This window comes from Microcaecilia unicolor, chromosome 11, assembly GCF_901765095.1.
Source record: "Microcaecilia unicolor chromosome 11, aMicUni1.1, whole genome shotgun sequence".
NCBI lineage: Eukaryota > Metazoa > Chordata > Amphibia > Gymnophiona > Siphonopidae > Microcaecilia > Microcaecilia unicolor.
Genome location: NC_044041.1, coordinates 178056327 through 178074388, shown reverse-complemented (window position 1 = coordinate 178074388; position 18062 = coordinate 178056327). Strand labels below are relative to the sequence as shown.

Sequence of the window (18062 nt, the reverse complement as noted above, 5' to 3'; positions counted from 1 at the left end):
ACCTGCTACGAGTGGGAAAGTGCGGGGTACAAATGTAAGAAAAATAAATAAATAAAGACCTGAATGGTCTGTCCAGTCTGCCCAACAGTCACACTCATTATCAAGTCATGATTAAACCAACAAAGAATGTGATATAAAATACTTTGATCACTGTCTCTCTTTGGCATTTCTGGGACATTGACAGTAGAAATCTGCCTGGCCCTGTCCTTAGGTTCCAACTACTGAAGTTGCCAAAGACTTCAATTTGGTTGCTTTCATTTTATGGGACCAGGGTCCTTGTGATCTTAGGTAAGTCACTTAACCCTGCATTACCTCAGGTACAAACCTAGATTATAAGCACTCTGTCCTTAGACAGAAAAAACTCCCCCACTGTACCTCAATGTATACTACTTTCAGGTATATCAGAATTAAATAAATAAAAGCAGTCTATAGAGTAGCGTAGCCAGGTTAAGGGTGTGGGGAGAGCAGACTGCCCACAATGCCGGCGCATATTTTAAATACATAGTAACATAGTAGATGACGGCAGAAAAAGACCTGCATGGTCCATCCAGTCTGCCCAAGATAAACTCATATGTGTATACCTTACCTTGAATTTGTACCTGTCTTTTTCAGGGCACAGACCATATAAGTCTGCCCAGCAGTATTTCCCGCCTCCCAACCACCAGTCCCGCCTCCCATCACCAGCTCTGGTACAGACTGTATAAGTCTGCCCTCCCCTATCCTAGCCTCCCAACCACCAACCCCTCTTCCCCCCACCTGCTCCGCCACCCAATTTCAGCTAAGCTTCTGAGGATCCATTCCTTCTGGGCCCCACGTAAATGTGACAGATCATGTGAAAAACGAGGCGCTGGCGTTTTCGGAAGTCCATTTGGGGGAGCAGCCACTCCCCTGGTGACCCACCTAGCCACACCTCCGAATATATATAGGTGCTCATTTTCAAAGCACATAGACTTTTCGACAGTGTCTCTAAGTCGGACTGTGGATGTTTTGCGTTAAATGTACCAAATCCAAATAGGAACTATAACCATTTTTGAAAAAAGAAATACGTCTATCTTTTTTTTCAAAATTACTGTTTCGAACAAAGTTTTGTGCTTTGTGCTTTTATGTTTTTAGGCCACTTTAATAAAAACGCACAAATTAAAAATGCAGAAAATCAAGCCATTGGGATGTAGTAGGGGTCAGCATTTTTAACAGACTAGCCCCCCAGACATCCCAGAAGAGCAATGGGGCACCCAAGGGGGCACTGCTGTGGACACATCTCACAGTTGCTCCTTTATCTTGTTGCTGAGCCCTCCAAAACCTACCCAAAACCCACTACCCCCAACTGTATACCACTACAATAGCCCTTATGGGTGAAGGAGGCACCTATATGTGGGTTTCTGGTGTTTTGGAGGGCTCACAGTTTCCACCACAAGTGTAACAGGTAGGGGGAGGTATGGGCCTGGGTCCACTTGTCTACAGTACAATGCACCCACCACTACACCTGGGACCTGTATGCTGCTCTAATGGACCTGGCTATAACATCTGAGGCTGTTAGAGGCAAGTGAGAACTATTTTTATTTACAGTTTGGGGGGTGGGAGGGGGTCAGTAACCACTGGGGGAGTAAGGGGGCAATCCCTGAATCCCTCCAGTGCTCATCTGGTCATTTAGGGCACCTTTTTATGTCTTACTCATTAGAAAAACAGGTGTAGGCCAAAACATTGACGTTTCCACCCTAGGTATTTTAGTTTTGATCCACTATGGCTGTAAAATGTCCAAGTGTTAGGCACATCCTAATACTACCTTCAAACTGCCTCCAATACACCCCCTTGTGATTTGGATGCACTGCAGACCAGGGCCCCCACGCTGCCCTGCCTCTGCCCCCCCACCGCCCCCCCCGCCACTGCCGCCCCCCGTCGCTCCCCCCGCCACTGCAGTCCCCGGTCTCACCTGCCTGCCTCCACGGCTCCAGGCCCCCTGCATTCAAAGCGGCAGTCGCAGATTGCGTCTCTTCTGGCCTTCCCTCCCTGTGTCCCGCCCTCGTGGAAACCGGAAGTTACGTCAGACAAGGGCGGGACACAGGGAGGGAAGGCCAGAAGAGACGCAATCTGCGACTGCCGCTTTGAATGCAGGGGGCCCAGAGCCGTGGAGGCAGGCAGGTGAGACCGGGGACTGCAACGCCGGCAGCCTGACCCCCGTTGGAGGCCCAGGCCTGGGGAATTTTGCCCCCCCCCCCCCTCTCGGCGGCCCTGCTGCAGACAAATTGCATAAACAAACGTCTGCAAAGTAGGTTTCGAAAATACCGATTTGGACATATTGAGAAGAAATCCGTCCAAATGGTGCTTTATGGCTGTTTTTGGACGTTTTTCTCTTTCGAAAATGAGCCCCAAAGTAACACATGTAAGTTTGTAACTCTATGTGCTTGGAAAATGAGCCTTGTAATGCACATCTGAGAAGTGGACAGACTAATATGTGTGGGTGCATCAAAGACTCAGTATGTGTGGGTAGATCAATGAAGATGTCTGTTGTGTGTTGCTCAATCCCTGGCAACATCCATGGAACTAAAATCAGCCTTTGAGTGCCAGGGTCTCTTTGTGTCAATGCCAGTGGCCCCTGATTTCTGAGCTCTTTAAATGCTGAATTGGCCCCTTCCCTCCCCCCCCCCCCCCCTTCCATTACTTTCATACCCTTTGCACATCTGCACATACCCTTTGCTTACTTCTGCGTTTTAGTGCTACTGGATGCTCCTTGAGCTTCCCCCTCAGGCAAGAGCCCAGAGGCCATGCCCCACCACCCAGCTTGTATGCCACTGCAGTAAAGACACTGGTGTCAATCATTTCAGCTTTCTTTCCCCCACTCTGCTCATGTTGATTCCTCCATAAGAATTTCTGCCTCTTAAAGGATGAAAAGAGAAGAAATGCTAAGGTTAATCACCTCATCTGTGACCTGATTAACCCGCCGCTGGATCTCCTGATATTCGGATTCCATCTTACTGTCTCCTGGACCCACGTGTTTCCTGTCTTCTACCAGGGTAACCTGCAGGAATTTCAGGAAAGAAAAAGAGAACAGCGGCAAGCTTGACAGAGATAGAAAACATATATTTCTAGCATTTTCCCCAAAATTCTATATACTGCAATTTGAGTTGCATACGCAAACCTGAGCGTATTCTGAATTTGCTTGTGCAACTCAATTGGTTAGTGAGCCAATTAGCGCTGATAATTTATCAGCACTTAATTAGAATTTACATGCAATACTCACTAAGCGTATTCTATATAGTAGTCTGTGTAAATTCTACTGGGCAGATCTCTAAAGGGTGTGGCCATGGGAGGGGCATGGGCGGGTCATGGACATTCCTAGAATTTGCATGCAGTGTTATAGAATATGCCCGTTCTGTGCGTAAGTTAGGTGTCAGCATTTACACCAGGTTTTCATTGGTGTAAATAGCCTTGCCAAAAATATAGTTGCAGAATTTGGGTGTTGGGCGTATTCTATAAACTACACCTAGATTTAGGCATATTCTATAATCCATGCGGTTTATAGAATACACCTAGGCACATTTTTTTTCGGCACCAATTTTTTTTAGGCGTGATATATAGAATCTAGCCCTTTGTGTATTATCCTATCAAGGAACCAAATCAAGATCTTATTTCTATGTTAGCTGTGGCCCCAAGGGGAGATGGAAGGGGAAGCACTTCGCCTCCAGTGAACGGCAAAGCTAAACAAGGGGCAGAGAAGCTCTTTGCATAATGCAGAAATCCCAAATCTGGTCTGGGGAACTCCCAGCAAGCCAGATTTTCAGGATATCCATAATGAATATGCATGAGAAAGGATATGCATGCAAAAGAGGCAATACATTTGGATATTCATGGTGGATATCAATATATTCTCTCTGCCCATCTTCCTCCGTCTTGCTACCACTGTCACTTCTGCAACAGCTGTTTACTTATAGTCCAATGGTGCTCTGGCTGCGTTTGAGCCAGGCAGTGCCTGAACTCTCAGGAGTCTGAGGACACCCTGGGAATCTGGACAGCAGCGAGCTCAAAGTCATTGAGAACCGTGTGGTGCTGAAAGAAAACAGAACAGCTGTTCCGGAGGTGGCACCAGCAACAAACCGCTAGAGAAGATAAAAGGGTGCAGGAGGACGGAGGGGATGGGGACAGAATATTGGGTGGCTGACTCATGGGAGAGATGGACAGGGGATGTGTGGGAGAGAAGCTGAAAAAGAGAATGTGTTGCGGGAGGGGGAGATGATGAGGAAGGCCCGGTGGAGGGGTGAAAAGAAAGTAGGGATGCAATGCACTACTCCTTCTACCCAGCTGTGAGGGAGGACCCCCCCCCCCCTACTCAAGGCTGCTTTGACCTGGCTCTAAGATTGAAGGGTTCTTTTTTTTTTTTTTTTGCCAAAGTGGCCCTCACTTGAAAAAGACACTATAAATTCTGTATTTGCCCCCTAATTCTGTAATCTTGTATGCACATCGTTATGTTTAGTGTGCTAATTTGTGCACACAGCTTATAGAACAATGGCAGCTACGTGTGTAACTTAATTGTTAAATTAGGAGCTAATTACCATTACCTATCAATAACTGACATTAATTTACAGTTATATATGTAACTGCCCTTAGCTGCTATTCTATAAATCTATACTGCGTAACTGCATGTGGGAGAGGCAGGGCGGGCCAGGGGCATCCCTGGCACTTGTGCGCTAAGGGGTCCTTTTACAAAGGCACGCTAGCGTTTTTAGCATGTGTGTTAAATATGCATGCGCTAACTACTAGAGATGCCCATAGATTCCTATGGGTGTCTCTAGCGTTAAACGTATGCTAATCATTAGAATGTGCTAAAAAAACACTAGCATGCCTTTGTAAAAAAACCCCTTTAGGTTTTTCTGAATACTGTCCGTTGCACGTGTAACTGCCAGCACTTAGGAGTAAGTATTTACATAAGCCATTTGACACGGCATAAGTAATCGTGACCAAAGTAAGCCCAACTCACAACCAAACAACTTGTGGAATACTTGGATACATTTTCCATCATACATGTTTCTCAATCCGGTTTTCGCTCCCGATAAAGCAGTGGCGTAGCCAAGGGTGGGCCTGGATGGGCCCAGGCCCACCTACTTTGGGCTCAGGCCCACCCAGTAGCAGCACCCTATGATTTGGCTGGCAGGGATCCCTAAGCCTCACCAGCCAAAAACTCCCAACAACTGTCCCTCCTGCATACCTTGTAAATAGCAGATCTTCGCCTGCCACGAGCAGCGACTGATACATACTATTCACACCAGCCCCACAGCCTTCCCTCTGATGTATTCCCACCTATGCAGAAACAGGAAGTTGCATCAGAGGGAAGGCTGTGGGGCCAACATGAGCAGTGTGTATTAGTTGCTGCATGCGAGGGAGGGAGGATGTTTAAGAGACCAAATGGCATGCAGGCGAGAGAGGGAGAGACCAAATCACTTGTGGGACAGGGCAAAGTTATTATGCCCACCCATCCTGGGCCCAGGCCCACCCAAAATTGGGTGTCTGGCTACGCCCCTGCAATAAAGTACTGAAACGGTATTGGTTACCCTTCTATCCAAGTTTAAACAACAAATTGCTGCTGGAAAGAATGTACTCCTTTTGCAGTTCGGTATGTCCAGCGCATTTGACATGATTGACCATAGCATCTTGGTGCATCTTTTGGACTATTTCGGAATAGGTGGATCTGTACTTGAATGGTTCAAGGGTTTCCTCTCACTTAGATCCTATCGTGTGAAAGCAAACTCAACTTTATCTTCTTCATGGAATGCAGCTTGCGGAGTCCCTCAAGGATCACCACTGTCCCCTATACTATTTAACATAATGATGGCCCCATTAGCCAATGCCCTATCCAGACTAGGCTTTAATCCTTTTATTTACGCAGATGACGTAACAATATATATATACCCTTCAGTAAGAACTTGGATGAAATTACCAATCAAATTACTCTTGGACTGACCACAATGGAAAAATGGGCAAATTCCTTCCATCTGAAACTAAACGCCGAAAAGACCCACTGCCTCATTTTATCGTCCCAATATAACAAATATAATCCTACCACTTTATATACCCCCAACCTTTCATTGCCAATCTCGGATAGTTTGAAATTTCTAGGGATCACAATAGATCGATATTTAACACTAGAGACTCAAGTAACCAACCCCACAAAGAAAATGTTTTACTCAATGTGGAGACTCAAACGAATGAAACCTTTTTTTCCCCGTGAAGTCTTCCGCAATTTGATACAATCCATGGTCTTGAGCCAGGCGGATTACTGCAACGCTATATATGCAGGATGCAAAGAACAACTACTCAAGAAATACTGCGGCAAGACTGATATTTGGAAAATCTACATTTGAATCTGCAAAAACACTCAGAGAAATTCTGCATTGGCTCCCTATAAAAGAACAAATATCCTTTAAAATATTAATCTATGGTGAGGTACCAGAATACATGCTTGAATTGGTAGATTTACCACCCAGAAACAGAACCAGTTCCTCGCGATCATATCATCGTATCATCTATAACAACATTTTACAGCTGGTATATAAGACTCACCAATCTAATGAAGCACATTACGATTACTGATCCCATATACCAACCAGAGATGTCTTATAAGTACATAAGTATTGCCATACTGGGAAAGACCAAAGGTCCATCGAGCCCAGCATCCTGTTTCCAACAGTGGCCAATCCAGGTCACAAATACCCGGCAAGATCCCAAAAATGTACAAAACGTTTTATACTGCTTATCCCAGAAATAGTGGATTTTCCCCAAGTCCATTTAATAATGGTCTATGGACTTTTCCTTTAGGAAGCCAGCCAAACCTTTTTTTAAACTCCGCTAAGCTAACCGCCTTTACCACATTCTTTGGCAACGAATTCCAGAGTTTAATTACACATTGAGTGAAGAAAACGTTTCTCTGATTCGTTTTAAATTTACTACATTGTAGCTTCATCGCATGCCCCCTAGTCCTAGTATTTTTGGAAAGCGTGAACAGATGCTTCACATCTATCCATTCAACTCCACTCATTATTTTATAGACCTCTATCATATCTCCCCTCAGTCGCCTTTTCTCCAAGCTGAAGAGCCCTAGCCACTTTAGCCTTTCCTCATAGGGAAGTCGTCCCATCCCCTTTATCATTTTCGTCGCCCTTCTCTGCACCTTTTCTAATTCCACTATATCTTTTTTGAGATGTGGCGACCAGAATTGAACACAATATTCGAGGTGCAGTCGCACCATGGAGCGATACAAAGGCATAACATCCTCATTTTTGTTTTCCATTCCTTTCCTAATAATACCTAACATTCTATTTGCTTTCTTAGCCGCAGCAGCACACTGAGCAGAAGGTTTCAACGTATCATCAACGACGACACCTAGATCCCTTTCTTGGTCCGTGATTCCTAACGTGGAACCTTGCATGACATAGCTATAATTCGGGTTCCTCTTTCCCACATGCATCACTTTGCACTTGCTCACATTAAACGTCATCTGCCATTTAGATGCCCAGTCTCGTAAGGTCCTCTTGTAATTTTTCACAATCCTCCCGCGATTTAACGACTTTGAATAACTTAGTGTCATCAGCAAATTTAATTACCTCACTAGTTACTCCCATCTCTAGGTCATTTATAAATATGTTAAAAAGCAGCGGTCCCAGCACAGACCCCTTCGTTCGTCATTCCAAAACCTGCTAGCCATTCCATCCTTTTGTGACATTAGACGTGCACACTCGGAAAGCTATTTTCTCCGTACAGGGACCAGAACATTGGAACAAACTGCCACAACCACTTCGCCATCAAACCTCACTACAAACAGTTCAAAACTGACCTCAAGACTTTCCTGTTCATGGATTCATTTTCTTAACTTTTATACGCAAACACCGTGCGGGATGACCCTGCCTGACTGCTCAACTTCCAGCACTCTCTCCCTACTTTTTTTTGCCCCTCCCCGCTTTCCTACAAACTTTGTGGTTCTATCCCCTTTCTCTTTTATTCATGTATTGCTGCAATATTTAGATAAAAAACAACAAAGCAGTGGAATCAAATGCATTTATTGGAACAATACCCGACGTGGCCACGTTTCGCCCTCAGGCTGCGTCAGGGGTACAAACTATCAAAAGTGTATGTAAATATATCATACACACTAGTAGTTCCAAAAATCTAGTTCCATTTATCTGCTACTTCCAACTGAACTGATACGCAGCCTGAGGGCGAAACGTGGCCACGTCGGGTATTGTTCCAATAAATGCATTTGATTCCACTGCTTTGTTGTTTTTTATCTACTGTTTTGTAAGCAGTTGTGTGCCTTTTTGTTTTTTGTTTTGCTGCAATATTTATACGTTTAGTGGTTAAGATGTACCTTTTAGAATGTAAACTCGACATTTGCCTGATAGGCAGTTTAGTAAACTCTTTAATAAAACTTGAAAACTTGAAACTTAATTGTTTAACAATCCAATCAGTGCTGACAACAGGCAATTATTGACACTAAATTGGCACTAATAATTTATACGTGCAATTTTCTAAGTGTATTCTGAAAAGTAGTGCGTGTAAATTCTAATGAGTGGTTCTCAGAAGGAGGCGTGGCCATGGGAGGAGCATTGGGCAGGTCATGGGCGTTCCTAAAAATTATGCACACTGTTACAAAATACACCCGATCTACATTAGGCACGGACATTTACACCAGGTTTTGGTTGGTGTAAATGGTCACACCTAAATTTTAGTCGCTGAAATGGGCGCTATGCATATTCTATAAACTGTACCTAACTTAAGGTGAGGTTTACAGAATAGCGCTAAGCGTGTTTTTCTCGGCACTGATTTTTTTTTTTTTTGTAGGTGCCATATATAAAATCTGGTCCAAAGTGCAGAAAAAGCTACAACGAATCTTCTCTGGTTCCCAGCAACAAGACTTGCACCAAAGCAGTGCATCTTTTCTAGCAAAAAAGGTGCCAGTACTCAAATGCTAGGCCACCCTTCAAGGGTGGGGTGATCACTGAGGGATCCACTCCACAATAGCCAGGCCCCCTGCAACCAGTCACAGAACCTATGACAAGGCAGAATTGGTGTATAGAGTCTGAGCTCTTTCATTGAAACTTGGAGACTATGGGTCAATTTTAGCAGACAATGGAAAAGGTGCCGGTACTCAGTACCCCCAAGTACCCCCTCAAAAAAAGCCCTGCTAAAGAGTGACAAGATTCCATGCAGAGTTTCAGAGTAGCAACATTCCATATGGAACCCCAAAGAATAGCAAGATTCTGGAATGCTAAAGAACAGTATGTTTTTTCTAGCGAAAAAGGTGCTAGTACTTAAATGCCAGGCCACCCTTCAGGGGTGGGGTGATCACAGAGGGACCCACCCTACAATGGCCAGGCCCCCTGCAATCAGTCACAGAATCTATGACAAGGCAGAATTGGTGTATAGAGCCTGAGCTCTTTCATTAAAACTTGGGGTCCTTGGGTCAATTTTAGCAGACAATGGAAAAGGTGCCGGTACTCAGTACCCCCACAAAAAAAGCCCTGCACCAAAGACACTTTTTGGAGAGTTGAACTCTGTGGGCTACAAATTCCTAGTAGACATTTTTTTTCCCTATAGCCCAAAAGCTACCATCCACGGGTTTTCCTGTTGATTTTGGATGATCCTAAAATGGAATTGCTTTTACTCCAGAGCTGGCTCAAGGCCCGACACCCACCTCCCTCAGCAAAAGCATCCAATCTGGGTACTGCCTGCTAGCTTGCCAAAAGCCAAGTAGAAATGGAAGGATCATAGGGTGCTCATTAAACTAACTGCCACCTTTACAGTGCAACTCAGCTGCACACCTCCCCTCCGCCACCCCCCTTTCACATTTCTGCATCTTCAGAATGAAACAAAAAAAGCCTCCAAGTTGGATAAACATACAGTGGGTTACCGTGTCTGCAAATCGTGGGTGGAATAAATGTGACAAATATGAGTTAATAGCAGGGTGCGCTCTCTGTCAGAGAGAAATATTAAGAAACACAAAAGACTTGGGATTTGGGAAGGGATAATTTGATGGCTCTGCGCTGCTAAAAGGTCCCTGGTAATTTGTCACAGCGTGATGCTGCACAGTCCTTGGAGGACAGCTCAGGACTCACCATGGTGAGTTTTCTGTATGTGCAATTTGTACCTATGAATCCCAAGTGCTCTGCATAGTTACAAACCTTCCCAACAGGGGCATAGCGATGAGTGGGCCTGGGGCCAGCTCTACCAATGGGCAGACTAGGCATTCTCCTAGGCCCAGATGATCAAAAGCTAGAGGCCATTAGTGCTGAACTAGTGCCCACGTTTGCCTGTGCCCCAGGATCAGAACGGCCAGCGTGTGTAACAACGCACTCGCTGGTTCTGATTGCTAATAGTATGCAAATGCATGCAAGACAGGGACATCTCAGTGCCAAACTAGGGAGCTGCTACAGCTGTAAACCCTACGCCAGCTCGGAGCTGGCGTTAGGGTTTACAGAGCATTAGGGAGGAATGGGGAGCATTGTCAAGCATGCCTCTGCATGCTAGCAAGCTGCCCCCCCCCCCCACCGGAAGATGACCCAACCCTCCACCCAAAGAGCCCCCCCAATAGAATAGAGGGCTGGACTTTTAGTCCTCCACTGGTGGCCAACCCTCCCATACCTCCAAAATGGCAGCACCCTGCCCAGTGCATCCTGGGATGTGCTGGGCAGGGCTTTCCTACCATATAAGGCGGGCAAGGCACCGCCATTTTGGAGGCAGCACTGGAAGTAGGAGGAAGTGTTACTCCCTCATCTGAAGGTACAGGGGGGTTGGGGTGTCACTAAGCCACCAGGAAGGGGGCGCTAGACCACCAGGGGAGGGCTGGAGGTCCAGCCCTGTATTCTGTCAGGGGGCAGGGGGAGTCGGGTTAGGTTGAGCTCTTGGGGCAGGGTGTCAGGTCATCTTCTATCAGGGGGGCTGCTCTGTCCAGGGGTTCTTCTGTAGGCGGGGGTCTCCAGCCTCTTGGAATGTTTGACAGGTCCGAGCTATTTTTTTTTTTTTGACAGCCCAGACCTGTCAAACAACTTTTGCAGGAGGATTGCGCCCTGGCACAATCCTCCCACAGAATTACCCCTATGACCAGAGCTAATAGGGTGCATAAATTTGCATGTTATTAGCTTTGATCATAGGGGCGTTATTGCCCCACGCTGTTCCAGCATTAATTTTAGAGCGCCGTTTTGAAACAGTGCAGGGCTTTTGATCATCTGCACCCTAGTGAGGCAGAATTTGGGGGGGGGGGGGGGTGATGAAATGCTGCCACAGTAGGAAAGCAGCACTTAAAGCACTTAAATGCTGCTATCAGTGCAGTGGTGAGCCTTTCAGTGTAGGCTCACACCCAAGCCCTGCCACAGCCTATTCCTCCAACAGGAAGTTTGCATCAGGAGTGCAGAATGTGGCAGGTCTTGAGCACAGGCCTGGGTTCGTCCCCACACTGCATCAGCTTTCGTTTTGCTTCAGCTTGGACAGAGGTAGAGCGGCAGAGGGAAGGCAAGAGGAAGGAGATGTTGGACATGTGTGAGGGGTAGGAAACGGGAGATGTTGTTGGACTACTGTTGGGTAAGGGAGGGAAGGGGAGATGATGTGATGAGATGCTGGACACCTTGGGGGATTAGAGCAGGGGAGATAAGATGCTGAACGCAGTGGGGTAGGAAGGGGAAGGGGAGATGCTGGACACCTTGGGGTGGATAAGGAAGAAAAGTGGAAGGGAGATCTTGGACACAGGGGAGGTGAGATGATAAGGGCCCTGAACAGCTCCTACGGGTGGGTGGCACATGGCTAGAATTTCACCTAGAGTATCAGATACCTCTGAACAGGTGCTGGGTGGCCCATAAGCCACCACCCACATACACACTTTGGAGTCAGGCCCACCCAATCAGCAGCAGCATGGGCCAGGAGAACTAGAGGTAGTTTCAATATCTGCACTGCCTAGTGCTCACTCAGATTAACCTCAGGCCCCAACTAAACATCAGTCTTGATTCCTAGACCCTCACCTGAGCTCCTAAGAGTTTTCACCTGCTGGCTGTAGACAAAGGGAAGGAAGGCCACACTGAAACGATTTGCCCTTGTAACTTGATCGCTACCTTTAAGAGGCAGAGCTCATCTGGAGGGGAGAGGAACAAAAGATTACAACAACACATAGAAATAACCAACAGGAGGACCTGTCTTGTTACCCACTGAGGCCCCCCCCCCCCCCCCGATGCTCAAAAGTAAACAGGATCACTAGCACCTGCATTTACCTGTGTACGCGAGGGTGCAGACGAACAACGCCAAGTAGCATGCTAATGTAGTCATGTTCATGTTTAAGAGGTCATTTTGTATTCCTCCCCCATTCTCAGAAAAAAAAGCACCTGAAACCAGGGGTGTAGCCAGACAACAGATTTTGGGTGGGCCTAGGCAAGAAGTGGGTGGGCACCAAGTGTTAACCCCCTTCCCCACTACCACCACCAAAAAAATAGCCGGAGGGAAAATGCTTCTTTCCACCTTGGCAGTCTGCAGTAGCCATGCGCTGAAAACTGAGCGTGCGCAGGTACCGGTGTGGTGGAAAGTAGAGTTTTTCATTACTATCAGGGGGATATCTTCAGCTGGCAGAGCTTGGGATCCCCACCAGCTACCACTAAACATGTGCTACTGTTGGGTGGGCTTGAGCCCAGGCCCACCTGTGGCTACGCCACTGCCTGAAACAAAACTGCCTTACAGCTGCAAAAAAAAATAACGCCAGGTCGGAGCAGGCGTTCGGGTGTTGGAAAAGAGGATTTCTCATGATTCTCATGCTTCTTTCATTATTTTTTTCTGAAAAAATCTACCAGTTTTGATTGCTTTTGGTAGCTGAAGGAAGCGTTTTTCAACCAGTGTGCCATGCCACATTGGTGCGCCACAGCTGATCCCCAGGTGCGCCGCAGGAGTTGGGCCAGCTTAATTTGTGCCAGAATGGAATACGTTTTCTTGTCTCTAGTGGTCGGTGGCAGACAGCAATTGATTCACACAGCCTGCTCACACCAACGGAGCCTTTTCTCTGATGCTTCCTGCCTATGTGGAAGCAGGAAGTTACATCAGAGAGAAGGCTCCGGCATTGGCGCGAGCAGGTTGTATGAATCACTGCTCCCTGCCACAGACCGCTAGAGAAGAAAACTTTTAAAGGGTACATGTGGGGGGGGGGGGGGTCAAGAGAGACAAGGGGAGATGCCTGGTTGCTGGCTAGAGAAGGGGACAGGAGGGAGAGATGCTGGACGATTTTGCTGGGAGTGAGGGGGAAGAGAAGGTAAATGCTGTACTATTTTTGTGGAGGTGGGGTGGGGGGGGGGGAAGGTAAAATGCTGGACTCTTTGTGAGGGGGTATGCCTTGACAATTTTAGTGCCGTATAGGTGTGCCATGAGGCAAAAGAGGTTGAAAATCTCTGCTTAAGCGCTGGTCATGAGAAACAGCAGACTCAAGTGAAAGCACATGTTGGTGTCTGTTTCCTGGGTCCAAACTAAACAACATTTAAAACATCCAAAGTGAAAACACACATTGACGTCTGTTTCCTGGGTCTAAATCAGTGGCGTAGCTACGTGGGGCCAGGGGGGCCTGGGCCCCCGTAGATTTGGCCCTGCACTCCCCGACGACGACCCTCTCGACCCCCCCCTCCCGCCGCCAACCTGCCATCGCCATCGCCTGCCTTTGCTGGCGGGGGACCGCAACCCCCGCCAGCCGAGGTCCTCTTCTTCTCGCAAAAGGCTTCCTTCTGTTTCTGATGTCCTGTATGTGCAGGACGTCAGAAACAGAAGGAAGCCTTTTGCGAGAAGAAGAGGATCTCGGCTGGCGGGGGTTGGAGGTCCCCCGCCAGTAAAGGTAGGCGACAGCGGGTTGGCAGCGGGGGGGGTCGACGGCGGGTTGGCACCAGGGGGGGGGGTCGAGAGGGTCAGCAGCAGGGGGGGGCAAAGTCGGCAATGGCGGGGAGGTTGGCGGCGCCGGGGGGGGCTAAAATGTGCCCCCTCACCTCGACCTCTGGACCCCCCTCCCGCCGGTCTGGCTACACCCCTGGTCTAAATATAAGCATCCAAGCTAAAAAAAAAAAAACATGTCTAAATGCTTATATTTAGGGCACAGAAAACAGACATCAATGTGTGCTTCATTTTCGGGTTTTCCTAGGCACATGCGGTCAGGAGCCAAGCTTACTGAAGAACTCTTCTGCTCATGCACCAAAGCACAATCTTCCCGACGAACTTCCTAATGCTCAATGCTACAAGCGTGCCTATATTTGCATCTCATTAGCATTGAGCGTTAGGGCGTTGTTCTCCTGTGCTGTTCTTCTGGCGGTATTTTTATGGCACTATTTGGAACAGCGCCGGAGTATTGAGCATCGGGGCGTGACAGTGGTCAGAATTATTCAGTCTAATATGTGGAATTTTCCTTATGCACAACTGATTATTTGGTCACACTTAACATTAACACCAGGACAGGACTGACTGAGGTTCATCAGCAGAATGGGAAGGGCTGTCTTAGTACCAGAATCATAAGGAGTGCCGCAAGGCAGGACTGAGGTGCATTAGCAGAGACGTGTATGTGTGTGCATTGGGAGAGGAGAAAATTCAGTGCTGGAATGGGGGGTGGGAGGGAGAACAATAAGACGGAGATGAATTAATGGAGTTGTGTGTAAGATTCTCAGTACTGGAAGAGCAGGGGATGTTGCTGAGCAGTATCAGAGCTGCCAAGTTACCCAGTTCCAGGAAGGTCCACTCTTTGGCCAGTCCTGGTTTTAAACATACATGCCAAAGTACATGGTATTTATTTTCCCTGATTCTACCCATTGAAATTAGCGCTGCAGGTCTCATAATGCATCGGGATGATGCTGGCAGAAATCCAGGACTGGCCTAAAAGCTCCCTCCTGGATCTGGGCAACTTGGCAGCTCTGCAGCAGGGGCTGTTGCAGTATTGTAAAAAGTGCAACAGCAGGTGTTGTGGTGGCGGACTGGCATGTTTGGGCGCTGCAGGTCAGCCTGGAGAAACAATGCACACCTGGTAGTGGGGGTGGTCCCTAAATACAGTAAATCAGGAGTGTGGAATTTCAGCTGACAATCTGTCTTCTCTTGATGGCAGTAATTAACATTTTAACCAGCTGCTAAATGGTGTTAATTGGATTCAGCATTACATATACACAAGCAGCTCAGCAAAAGAAAAGAAAAATAGTTCCAAAACTGTGCTTATAACCAAAAACTTGTACGGTCTGTGTTTCTAACACCAGAGCAGCCAAGTTACCCAGTTCTAGGAGAAAGACTTTTGGGTCACCCCTTGGTTGAACTTACTTCCCACAGCAGTGTGGGATTTGTAGTCCCTGATTCTACCCATTGATATCAGTGCTGCAGGTCCCATAATGCACCAGGACGGGGGTTGTCAGAAATCCAGGACTGGCCCCAAATCTCCCTCCTGGATCTGGGCAACTTGGCAACTTTGTAATACTAAACCAACATCTGATAGTGCAGTACTGAAAGGGAAGGGAATGTTTATATGTTTAAAGTTGTTTTAAGATTTTGTCCTAAGAGAGAATTTGTTTGTTACATTTGTATCCCACATTTCCCCACCTATTTGTAGGCTCAATGAACACCTCAGTCACTTTTTGCTACTTAGCACATTAAACACAATATCAGACCTATTTAAGAGTCCATATCAAAAGCAGATCAGGGTTTCTCCCTGTACCCCATTCCATGACTTCAGATATTTAATCTTTAAAATGAAAATGCATGTCAATATTTATACATCACTGCTGGCATTGCCCAGACAGCCTATTCTGTTTATCATGAGGTGAGCATCCCCATAGCCATTCCCTATGGCACCATTCCCTATGGCACTACTTGCTGGCTGAGGCTGGGACTGCAGGAGTTGTAATTGCCCTCCTCCCTGCCCACATACCCAGAGCCAGTGCTTCTACAGCACCTCCTGCTGGGACAGGCTGTGATTTCAGGACCTGCATTTCATTTTATTTATTGGTGACAAACCAACATTTGAACTTCTGTTTGGGAAGGTGGAAGTCTAATGTATTGTTGATCTGCTTATTTCCAGCCTAAGCATCTTGCCTTTATCACAGTTTCTTCCCCTTACACTGTTATACACCCACTCAAGAAAGTCCCAAATAATGGGAATGTTCATTTTTTTTATTTGCCTTTTTAATGCTTTAGTGCGAATGTTCATTTTGCACCTTTGTGCATCTCAGGTAGGACTTCAGTTTCAGATTTGGTACCCACTTAGGACTTTGCCTTCCTGAGCTTATGCTGAGAGCAAAGTGGGCAGGTGAACCGTGGAATCTTTTCTATCACAGAATGTTTTCCTACCCTAGACAAGAGTGTAACTACGACCCAAGAGGGAAACAGGAGGGAGCAGGAAAGTCCCAGTGCACCATTACCTCATCATGAAACGAACTGCGGATTGCATTTGGAAATAATAAACGCCGACTCAAATTCTGTTTGTTATCTCCCTCCCCCATCCCTTTGTTTGAATGAATACAGTTCTAAATAAAAAGCCAAACACCTGCAGCTTGGTATGGAGTCATTCTTTTGGGGGAGAAAAGTGATGATGATACCTCCCAGCTTCCTAACACTAAATTCAGGGACAAGCCTCTTTGTTAAGTTTAAGGGATATAATACCCATAGATCCAGGTTCCGATCCCACCTCTGCAACTCACTGTATGATCTTAGGGAAGCCACTTAACATTGCTTTTAAGCCTGGTTTATTCAAAATACACTGAACGCAATACATAAATAAAACTGTATTTTGCTATATAGAGAGCATTGCTTTTTAAATAAAGGGCATTATGATTCGGTATTTGGACTCAACCTTTACAGCTGCCCCAAACTTTTAGAATAGTGGATTGAATGACTAGACAACCAAGCAAAGAGACTCACAACATTGGAATGTGTGACTGTATAATCTTAGAGATGGACAAGAGGCAGAGGCTGGGGGTGGTATTCAGAGGAGAAAATCATAGAAAAGTTGGAAATTCTAAAACTAATATAAACAAATACTTGGACAGCCAATGATATTAACAACTGAGGCATACATTAATAGTAGTACTAATAAATACCAACATTTATGTTAAAAATGCTAACAGTAGTTCTAGCACTGACTAACAAACACTAGTACCAATATATAGTAAATACCTGTACTAGCAGTAGATTAAATGTAAAAGCTACAGCAAAAGTTGTACTAGTACTATTAATACTAGCAGTATTAGTGTCATTGTACACAAAAAGGCAGATATGCCAATAACAGTTCTAACAATGATACATTACAGAAAGAGCATTAATACTTGCACTGATGGCAGTATGAATGACAGTATTCATACTATTTTATTTATTTATACAACATCATCCTAGTCTTCAATGGCAGGTTTACAAGATCAAAATGAAATTATACGAACTACGAAAAACTAAAACTAAACTGATAAGAAACAGTGCTAACAGAAACAGCAGTAGTAATACTAACATTTGCAGAATAATTGGTAATAATATTAGTACTTGCAATAGCACTACTAGTAACAGCGATACTTCAATAATAGCAGCACTAATACTTGCAGTAGAATCGGTAATACAAGTTAATACTTGCAGTGCAAGTCTTGCACTAACATAGTGATACTCACACTGCGAGGCACTTCTGCTTGCACGAGCACTAGTAACGCTATATATTCTTGCAGCACCCACCAGCCGGTACCTGTGCACGCACCCAGCGCTCCCTTTTATAGGAGCTGTCTCCCCCACCAAGATTCACCCCGCCCCCCCCGCCCCCCCGCTCCTCAACTTCTCGCGATGGGGCGGGGTGGAGGGGGGGTCTTACCTGCCAGCTGCGAATCCTGGGCGCATCTCCCGCCGCCTCAGCGGCTCTTCAGTCTCCCGGGATACGACCGCTTTCCCATTGGCCGCCCCTCCATGACTGAAAGCGCAGAGAAGGTTGCCATTGGCAGAGAGGAGGGGCCAGAGCCTGGAGGCGGAGACTGAGCAACCAGAGGATGCTGTTACCCAGGGCAACGGGCCACGCAGGAAGAGGGAGGGACGGACAGAGGGCACTAGTAATGGAGACGGAGGTGAAG

The 18062-nt window shown here is 46.5% G+C and overlaps 1 protein-coding gene across 1 annotated transcript in view; it reads right to left on the bottom strand.

The window, feature by feature from the left end:
- Nucleotides 1-17666, bottom strand: part of LOC115480539 (synaptosomal-associated protein 25-like) — a 34907-nt gene extending 17241 nt beyond the window's left edge. The window contains exons 1-3 of the mRNA XM_030219294.1: nt 17616-17666; nt 11997-12106; nt 2915-3016 (exon numbers count right to left, since the gene is read on the bottom strand). Of these exons, the coding sequence (XP_030075154.1) occupies nt 2915-2968 (54 nt within the window). The 5' untranslated portion in view covers nt 2969-3016; nt 11997-12106; nt 17616-17666. The remainder of the gene's footprint in view (nt 1-2914; nt 3017-11996; nt 12107-17615) is intronic.
- Nucleotides 17667-18062: the final 396 nt, after the last annotated feature.